Here is a 10,937-nt window from a genome sequence, read left to right as displayed (position 1 = left end):
TTTCCTTTTTATCCTCCTCTCCCTCTCATTTCCCTATTTTAGTTCCTCTTTCCTTTCCTTTTTACCTGCCTCTCTCCCCCAGACAGGGAAACTATATGGGAGGGTACAATTCCTCCCTCCTTGGCTCATTCCTTGCCCTCTTACACCAAGGCCTATTAAAACAAAATCATTATAAGATAGTACCTAAATGCTAAACATGGAATAGAAAAAGAGGTCTAATTACTTGTATAACTCCAGCAAGTTCTGCTTTTGAAGAATTACTTACATCATGGACTAACAACACATGGTAAGTAATATTTCACACAGGACTTCACACTAATAATTTCAATAAATAAAGGAGACTAAACCTTCTAATAGCTTAGCCCACTATTATCATTTTCATAATACTTCATAATTATAGTTCAGTGTATAGTGAATATTCTCTCCTCTATACTTTGTAAATATGGGCACTTACTTGCTAGCAAAGAATTATTCACTCTCTCTCTCTCCTCTCCTCTGAATAATCACTTACCGCAGGGTACTGATGTTGTTGGGACCACATTTCTTGGTTTTGTGGATAATGTTGCTGATGGTAAGCCTCATTGTTCATACAATTCTGACTCATAGCCTGCATGATAACAAGATTTATATGAGTATATGCATTTGTAAAGCTGAAATAGATAATAATAATAATGAATGATGCTAATAATAATAATGAAAATAATAATTACAATAATAATTTATCCATATTCTAATACATCCAATAAGGATACACATGGACAAATTCCCAGTCAAAGAAAAACTTAAATAAACAAAAGCAAACTCGGAAAAACTCACATTACCAAAGCCTCGAGAACGAAGTTTTCCGTCTTTTGGTTGAGGTTGACTATTTTTATTATCTCCATCACTAAGATTCTCACTATCAGACACTTCCTCTTCCTTCGTATATTCTTTCTTGTCCTTTGTTTTGTCTTCATCATCAGGCACCACCTCTTTCTCCTTCTCTTTCAAGTCCAATTTGTCCAGTGACTCTACTTCAACTGCCTTTACTTCATTCTCTTTTTCTTCCTCCTTTTTTTCCTCTTCTTTGCCATCTTCACTCGATTTACATTCTTGAAGTACCTTGAAATATGGCATTATCATTAGTTATTTACAGTATGATTTTGCATCTGACAAGTAACAGGTAGCCTAAAAAAAACTCATTAAATATTAATACATAAGATAGAAATTAATAAACATATGGGGAAAATCATAAGAGAAATAAACTGAAGCCCTATTTTCGCTTGTATTGGTGTTGGCATTATGTCAAATATTTGGCCCTTAAGTAAAATAGATGATATGAATACCTTGCATGCAACTAATGAAATAAGATATCATGGTAAGATAAAGGGTTTTATGACATATGATCCTTATAATTATCACTGATGTTACCCTATCATTATATCATTAACACTAGAAGTATTATAATATTACATTAAACTCAGAATATTATTATCTGCTATTACTATTATTATTATCGTTATTATTATTATTATTACGTGTTGTAATTTACAGCATGGATATGAATGTAAGTTTAAATTTAATAGTATAGATGTAGGTGTGTATTTACCTAGTTGTAGTTTTACAGGGCCAGGGCTTTACGCTCGTGTGGCCCCGTCTCCATATCTACACTTATCCAATTTTTTTTTTAAACTATGCACTCTCTTTGCTGACACCACTTCCTCACTCAAACTGTTCCAAGTCTCAAAACATCTTTGCGGGAAACTATATTTTTTTACATCTCTCAGACATCTTCCCCTTCCTCAGTTTTTTACTATGCGATCTTGTGCTTCGAATGTCATATTCTTCTCTTAGGATCAGTTTCTCATTATCCACTTGATCCATTCCGTTAATCAATTTATAAACTTGTATCAGATCCCCTCTCTCCCTTCTCCGTTCCAGGGTTGGTAGATCCATAGCCTTTAGTCTCTCCACATATGTCATGGCCTTCAAATTCTGGAACCATTCTTGTAGCCATTTTTTGTAGTCTCTCCAACTTCTTTATGTGTTTCTTTTTATGGGGGGTCCACACAACTCCTGCATATTCAAATCTCGGTCTTATTATAGTACTTACCAATTTCTTCATAATTTCTTTGTCCATGTAGTGAAATGCTAATCCAATATTCCTTAGCAAATTATATGTCTCTCTGAAAATTCTATCAATATGGCTTACCAGTTGATTGTTTTCTTCAATCGTCACTCCCAAGTCCTTTTCCTTTTTTACTTTCTCTATTTCCACTCAATCTCCCATCTTATAGATTCCCACTGGTCGTCTTTCACTCTTTCCCATTTCCATGACATGGCTTTTGTCCACATTGAATTCCATCTCCCATTTTTTACTCCATTTCCAGATCTTATTTAGGTCTTCCTGCAGTATTTCACAATCCTCTTTTTGCTTTATAACTCTGCAAAGTTTCGCATCGTCCGCAAACAGATTTATGTAGCTGTTCACTCTCTCTGGCATGTCGTTTATATATATGAGAAAAAGTACTGGTGTGTATTTGTATACATGCATATACCTATGAATGTACCTATAATGTGTATATAGTATGTAAATGCATATTACATTTTCTTTTCTTTTCATATAGATTAAATGTTTTTTCTATATTTCATATTTTCTATTTCATACCACTGCCCATAAAGCTTCTATAACTTGCAAGGGGCTATTTGTCTCACTTAGCTATCATTTTAGAAAATACATGTATATAAGTCAAATATAATAGTGTTCATATGAGGCAGATGGGAGACTACATCTTATCTACTCCCTCAGGTGCAACTCTGCCACCACCATCAGCACCAAGAAAGCCATAGGGATTAGGAACTACAGTGTTCCCTCGCTATTTCGCGGTTCAATTTTGGTTTTTATACATACTGTAGATCGTTCTGGATTTTTCGCTATATCACGGGGTCTGTGGCGTCATTTATTAATGCTGTACGTACAATAATTCGGTAAGTTGGTGTGTAATAACAATGATAATGTACGTAAAGCATTGTACATGTATTGTTCGTATACATATGCAGCCTCACCCAACATCTTCCCTTGTTGTATCCAAGGCCCATAGAATAGAAGATCGACCTACACAAAGCTCTAAGGGCAAAAGAGCTCGGGCTAGTGACGTCAGTGGGTTCACCAACAGGGGAGCTTCCTCCCAGGACGTGTCTTTCTTGCACGGAAACATCACGCTCTCCCTCTGCCCGCTGAGCAAATCATACTTACCTGGCACAGGAGACAAGTTTTGTGAAGGCTTCTGTGCCTCCTATTACTGCCCCGCACCCTCTACTTGCTAACAAGACTCTCTCTCTCTCTCTCTCTCTCTCTCTCTCTCTCTCTCTCTCTCTCAACTGTCAGAGCACTCTTTTGGTGTTCGTATAACGAACACCAAACTTGCTTTAACAAAATTTTATTCAGATCATTTTTTCCAAGTTTGAAACCCCCGCCGTATCATGCAAGCCGACAGGCTTTTGAATCCACCAGCGCCTCTCATGGATAAAACATGCACCACTCACTCCCCCTAGTTCCAAACAATAACAGTGTCAGCAGCAGCTCGTCTTCCCTCACTCAACATGCCACCAAAACGCCCTGCAATGTTGCCTAGCGTTGCTAAGACGACCAGGAAGTCTCTTACTCTCGAAATGAAGCTGGATATTATTCACAGACACAAGAGAGGCCAGAAAACTAATAGCATTGCTCGCCACCATGGCTTGACTCCATCTACTGTCTCTACTATTTTCAAGTCAGCAGGCTCTATTAAGAAGGCTGGTGAGACCGTATCTTCCTTGCAAGCAAAAAGAATCACCTGAACTCATGACTCTGCAATGGATAAAATGGAAAGCCTTGTGGAAATGTGGTACATAATTTTTGTATGCGGTACAATGATGCGCCCTTTGTTTACATTCCACAGGTTGCCAGCTAGCGTCTTTCCCGCTCCACTCTCCCTCCCTTCATAAATTTAAGATCATCAACATTATAAAGTTACCTACATACATACATTAGTGTACATTATAATGACTTAGTCTTAAATTAAACTGCTTAAATGTTTAACTTCATAATTTTTATTTTCATTAAACCTTTTACTGTACTATGATGCATTCTCACTTTGTTTACTCTCAATGGAAGTTCAAGTCAAGGGTCAAACTTGTTATAATTGGTTCGCTTAACGAAAATTCACACGTTTTTATAGGGAACATAACCCATTCATTAAGCGGGGGTTGCCTGTATTTGCTTTATGCACAGCTATGTGTATTACCTAACTCCCAAAAAAATGAGGAATGACTGGACAGGAAAAAAAAAATAATTAGGAGTAACTCAAGGAAGAAACATCCACTGACCTTCACAGCAATGATTTTCTTCTCATTGTCTTCCTCCTTCTCACTGTCTCTCTCTCCTTCTTCATCACTCACATCCTTCTTTTCTTTCTGCTCTACTTGCTTTTCTTCCTCTTCTTTTTGTTCTACTTGTGTTTCTTTCTCTTCTTCCTGCTCTACTTGTTTTTCCAAGTGTTCCAACTATAAGTAGAGGAGAAAACATGTAGATATCCAAATTCTTTTTTTTTTTATATATATCAAAATCAAATATCCAACAGATCCTGGAAGGATGGCTAGAAATTAACATTAATGTAGTTTCCTGTCCACCTATCCAGCAGGCTCACCAACTTTACCAACACTGAAACATAAAGGATGCAAGATTACCAACCTAACACATTACAATTACAACCCTAATAGGGTATCAAGGTAAACATGTGACTCCAATTTACTACATCATGATCACCATGATGCAAGTACACTTTTGGCTGGCCTCAACTTTCCCGTCATTAAAATTACTGTACACCTAAGATTTTCCTTAAAAACCACTGAAGAAACATTCTTCATAATTTTTTCACAAAGTCACTTTAGCAGCAGTACAATAAAGATATCTATGTTTTCCTCTATAAGAAAACCATACACTTTTTATAGTTTATCTTACTTTTTGGGCTCTCCTAATTTAATTATAATTAAAGCCATTTCATCCATAACACACAAGATTGCTCTCATATCTAACTATCCTCCTTACTAATAAGAGAGTTAACTATAATTTCACTCTCATTCTTTTCACCAACAAATTCCAGAATATTTCTCATTATTTTGTTCTTCAACCTATGCATGACTTGAAATATTGACCAGTGTTCCACTCAGAGAGAGAGAGAGAGAGAGAGAGAGAGAGAGAGAGAGAGAGAGAGAGAGAGAGAGAGAGAGAGAGAGAGAGAGAGATACACAGGGCTTCATCTTACCTGCACAGGCTTTTCACCCAAGCATATTTGCAAGAAACCAGCTTCCAGCCCAGCCAAATCCTTTTCGGAGTCAGTGTTAAGGGTAAGGCAAGTCAGGGAGGAGGTAATGCTTGATAAGCCATTGTCCTCACTCTCCTTCCTCTTACTGCTCTTGACTACACATTCCACATCAGCCTTTGCAGGAGCCATTCTACCCCTCTTATCTGAGAAGTGATAGGGTAACAAAGTTTTATTTATAATCACCTATCTACTAACAACAACAATGATAAAAAAAAATTATAAAAATAATAATAATAATAATAAAAATAATCATAATAAAAAAAATAATACAGTAAGTCCTCGTTATACGGTACATATGCGTTCCTGAAAACCTTACCGCAAATCAAAATTACCGTATACCGAACCCATTATAACATGTAATAATAGGGGATGTGTTCCAGCACGTTGAAAGTCACCCCTACAGAAATGAAAATACATGAAAATAGTCATACAGAAAAAAATGTAAAGTACTGCGCAAAAGAAATAAACAAAATGTGTTTATATACCTTTCACTCACTACATACTCTATCAGATGATGTCCCTCCCGAGGCTAACGGACAGTAGGGATTTCAGCCCTTACTCATAATATCCACAAAAAACATGCAGTAAGGATTTCACTTGTGTTCAGTGAGAAACGCGGAAAGAGACTGATTGTTATTGTGGCCACGCGGCGTAGTGGCGCTACAGTACAGTGTAAACAAAACACGAGCGAATACCATATCTGAATTTTTCTTACCGTAAATAGAATCAAGGGTAGACCAAACACCGTAACTGTGAATTTAACGGATAACGAAGTACTATATAAAGAGAACTTACTGTAATAATAAAATAGTTTAGTGGTTGTTATATGACACTGATTTCAACAGCAATGTGTGTGTGTGTGTGTGTACCTAGTTGTAGTTTTACAGAGCTTTACGCTCGTGTGACCCCGTCTCCAGATCTACACTTATCCAATTTTTCTTTAAAGCTATGCACACTTTGCTGACACCACTTCCTCACTCAAACTGTTCCAAGTCTCAACACATCTTTGCGGAAACTATATTTTTTAAATATTTTTTAACATCTCTCAGACATCTTGCCTTCTTCAGTCTTTTACTATGCGATCTTGTGCTTCTAATGTCAGTTTCTCATTATCCACTTGATCCATTCCGTTAATCAATTTATAAACTTGTATCAGATCCCCTCTCTCCCTTCTCTGTTCCAGGGTTGGTAGATCCATAGCCTTTAGTCTCTCCTCATATGTCATCCCTTCAAATTCTGGAACCATTCTTGGAGCCATTTTTGTAGTCTCTTCAACTTCCTTATGTGTTTCTTTTATGGGGTCCACACAACTCCTGCATATTCCAATCTGGGTCTTATTATAGTACTTATCAATTTCTTCATCATTTCTTTGTCCATGTAGTGAAATGCTAATCCAATATTCCTTAGCAAATTATGTCTCTCTGAAAATTCTATCAATATGGCTTACCGGTTGATTGTTTTCTTCCATCGTCACTCCCAAGTCCTTTTCCTTTTTTACTTTTTCTAGTTCTACTCCATCTCCCATCTTATAGATTCCCACTGGTTGTCTTTCACTTTTTCCCATTTCCATGACATGGCTTTTGTCCACATTGAATTCCATCTCCCATTTTTTACTCCATTTCCAGATCTTGTTTAAGTCTTCCTGCAGTATTTCACAATCCTTTTCTGCTTTATAACTCTGCACAGTTTCACATCGTCCACAAACAGATTTACTGTTCACTCCTTCTGGCATGTCGTTTATATATATGAGAAAAAGTATTGGTGCCAATACTGACCCCTGTGACTCTCCGTTTTCTACTGCTCTCCACTTGGACTTCATATCTTTAACTACCGTCCTTATTTCTCTCCCCCTCAAATAATTTTCCATCCATCTCAATGTGCTTCCTTTTAAGCCACCCTTCTCCTCTAACTTCCACAGTAATGTCATGTGGCACTTTATCAAACGCCTTTTTAAATCCAAATAAATACAGTCAATCCATCCTCTCTCTCTTGTACTCTATCAACTATTCTAGAGTAGAAACTCAGTAAATTTGTTACACACGACCGACCTTTTCTAAAACCAAATTGGCTATTTGATAATAATTTGTTGTCTTCAAGAAACTCGATCCATTGTTTCTTTATTACTCTTTCACACATCTTGCATATTACACTAGTTAGTGATACCGGTCTGTAATTTAAAGGTTCTTCCTTCCTTCCTTTCTTATATATGGGAACCACCTCAGCTCTTTTCCATTCTACTGGTACTGTTCCATTTTCTATTGAGCATTTTATGATGTATATAGGACTTGCTAGTTCTTCCTACATTCTTTTAATATTCTGCCTGAGACTTCATCCGTCCCATTGCCTTCTCTTCATCTAATTCCGTCATCAACTCTTTTATTTCAAGCTTGGTTACTTTAATCTCTTTCATATAGACAGTCTCTCTATTACCCTGTGGTCTTTCGAATTTGGATTCCTTAGTAAAGACCTCCTGAAATTTACTATTTAACAGTTCTGCCATACTTTTTGGGTCTTCCACCATCCCGTTCTCTCCTTTTAACCTTTCTATTGTTTCTTTTTGCCTTATTTTTCCATTTATGAATCTGTAGAACAATTTCAGTTGTTCCTTACATTTTTCGACAATGTCCCTTTCATAGTTCCTTTCTTCTTCCTTCCTCACCTTAGCATATTAATTTTTCGCTGCTTTGAAAATTTCCTTATTTTCTGGATTTCTATTTCTCCACCTTTTCCATGCTCCATCTCTCTTCTCCTTTGTCCTAGCACACCTTTCGTTTCTTTCTTCTTTAGGTCTATGTTTCGGGACATATTCCCTGACTCCTGTTTTGTATATTTCCAAAAATGTTATATTTCTCTTGCACCCTCTCTGAGTTTTCCATCTCCTGCCAGTTAACGTTTTCACTATTTTATGAGATCTTACTTAAAACATTTGATAAATGGTAATTACAAGAAAATGTAGTAGTATTATCAAATGCAATTCATATACAGCACATGAGATTCAAAATTAATGATTGCATGGTGACATTGATGGGAAGCCTTAAATGTATATATACCATCTTGCCAAATAATACAGGTGACTGGGCCTGCTCACATTTTCATTAATATAAATGACAAAGAGGATTGGCCTAAGAATCCACTCATGAAGAACTCTATTCCATATTAGTAATTCATCTGATGACTCCTCAGTTGACAGAATGGTGTACTAATATATAAGTGTTCAAGCTATTATGAGCTAGTTCCACTGACCAATGTCTACCTCTCTATAATTCTTTTTATTTATACTCATCAAGAAGATTCTTAAACATCTATCACTTCACAACATTATATCTGATCATTAGTATGGGTTCTGTCAAGGCCCCTCTTCTAGTGTTTTTCAAGTTATCTTTACTGAGTCTTGGTCATCCTCTATTAGGGAGTTTGGCAAAACTTTTACTGTTGCCTTAGACATGGTAAAATTATTTTGATAGAATTTGGCATAAAGCTTTGATTTTAAAGCTATCCCACAGCTTTCATCCTTCTCTCTGTAATTTCATCGTGTGTCCTTTCTGACCATTGTATTGGTGCTGTGATAGGTAGTCACTGTTATCCCAAGTCCATTAAAAGTGGTTCTGTCCTGTCACCCTTTCTCTACTCAACAATGATCTTTAAACCAAACTTCTTGTCCTATCCTATCTTACACATGTGATACCCCTTGCACTTTTTCACGTATATTTGTAGACATTCAACACTTCTGGAAATAAGCAGTTCACTCAAGTAAGCCATAGAATGCCTAACTTTTGATCTCTTCAAATTTCTGATTGGGAGAGAGCAGACTTTGTATTCTTCAACACCTCAAAACTTAATTACTCCAGACAACTATCTCCTCTTTTTTTATGACACTTAACTGTCCCCCTCTTCTACACTGAATATCCTTGGCCTGTTCATTATATATAATCTAAACTGGAAGCCTCACATTTTCATTCTCTAGCTTAGACAGCTTCTTTAATGTTAGGTGTCTCTGTCTCATCTCCCAACTGCTAACTCTATACAGGTGCCTTTAATGTTCATGTACAGAGTATGCTTTACGTGCTTGGGGGATTTCATTCATATTGCTCTTTTAGATAGGATGAAATCAAAACGTTTCCATCTCATTATCTCCTTTCCAATAACTGACTGCCTTCAACCTCTCTCATTGCTGCAATGTTGCATCTCTTGCTATCCTCTACTATTTTCATATTTTTAGTCTTGAGTAAATCAGTGAATGTTGGAATAATGTTAGTTTGGATCTGAATATATGTTATAAATATTGGTTTTGGGTGTAAATGTAAATAGATTGTATATTGTAGCTATTTCAGTGTATTAATTTGTGCATATAAGGTGAAATCTACACAGACAGATAGGTATCTTTTCTATGTTATATTATTTACTTAGTAGCAATATGATGTTTCTTCTCGATCTAAATCACTAATTTCCACTAATAATTTTCATGAGAAACTGAGTGCCAATTCATTTAAAGGATATCATTAAATGTTTTTTCTTAATCTAAATCACTAATTTTCACTTGTGATTTTCAAAAGAAACTGAATCCCTATTCATGTAAAGGTTAGTGTTAAAATTGATCAATAACATGTGAACATTTCACATATAATCAGCCAATCTATATACTTTTGATATCAGAATTCATAAAATGATTGTAATGGAACCTATGACTGTCACAGCTGTCATGATTGCTTCATTCAAAGAAGTACTGAGAAGCTGATGCAATAAATTTATAAATTGATTGTGATGGAACCCGTGACTGCCACAGTTGTCATGACTCAGTTCTGTTGATAGAAGCACTGAGAAGGTGATGCAATAAAGGACATCATCTGGGATTGAACAAATGAATGCAACAAGGTACAAAATAGTGCCTAAACTTCGACAACTATGGTCCAGATATCTAAGGCACTGTACCTCATAGCTACTTACAGTAACAGGTTGGCCCCCTAATAATGACCTATCATAGCAAATTTATCCTGCCTTTGGTTCATTTTCTTAAGCCTCTAACAAATTTTGAAAGGAGGCACAACTCAGACCAGTGGAAGTAGTAGGGTTGTACCCTTGTAAAAGCTATTAAAGCTGTGCACATTTGGCTGTAAGAGATCATCACAGTCCAAGTGATTTAATATCAATTTTGTCTAGTATGGCACCACAACCTATTCAAAACTGTGCTAAGCACAAAAGATTAGGGCTTTTGTCAGCTGTGACAGAATAGGTGATCTTTTACACAGTAGATACTTATAGGTGTGGTGTCATGAGGTTATTCAATGTATGGTTAAATTCAATCCAAAACTCTTATTTCTCTAAAATAAATAATAAACCAGTTTGTCAGACACTGAACGCTTAAGGAACTCATTATGACAATATTACCATACTGAATTTTGACAAGCAGTAAACAGAAATAGAAAAATAAAAATCCAAATCTTAAAATAATGTAATACACATGTGCCCCTTATTAAAAAATATTCCTTTCCTGTTAAACACTTCATCCATATCCATAAACATGAATAGACAAAGAACCACAAGTATAATTCCAATATAAGTCTGAGGTGGTTCTTACGTAATCATGAGTGGCAA

At 36.1% G+C, this 10,937-nt stretch overlaps 1 protein-coding gene across 1 annotated transcript in view; it reads right to left on the bottom strand.

Annotated features, from left to right (window-relative positions):
- Positions 1–448: 448 nt before the first annotated feature.
- The window catches only part of LOC123520865 (cilia- and flagella-associated protein 251-like), an 11,024-nt gene continuing 535 nt past the window's right edge, over positions 449–10,937 (bottom strand). Inside the window, exons 2-5 of the mRNA XM_045283510.1 lie at positions 5,286–5,488; positions 4,348–4,524; positions 817–1,101; positions 449–607 (exon numbers count right to left, since the gene is read on the bottom strand). Coding sequence (XP_045139445.1) covers positions 473–607; positions 817–1,101; positions 4,348–4,524; positions 5,286–5,474 — 786 coding nt within the window. The 5' untranslated portion in view covers positions 5,475–5,488 and the 3' untranslated portion in view covers positions 449–472. The remainder of the gene's footprint in view (positions 608–816; positions 1,102–4,347; positions 4,525–5,285; positions 5,489–10,937) is intronic.

Source organism: Portunus trituberculatus, chromosome 47 (assembly GCF_017591435.1).
Source record: "Portunus trituberculatus isolate SZX2019 chromosome 47, ASM1759143v1, whole genome shotgun sequence".
Lineage (NCBI taxonomy): Eukaryota > Metazoa > Arthropoda > Malacostraca > Decapoda > Portunidae > Portunus > Portunus trituberculatus.
This window is presented reverse-complemented; position numbering and strand designations above follow the sequence as displayed.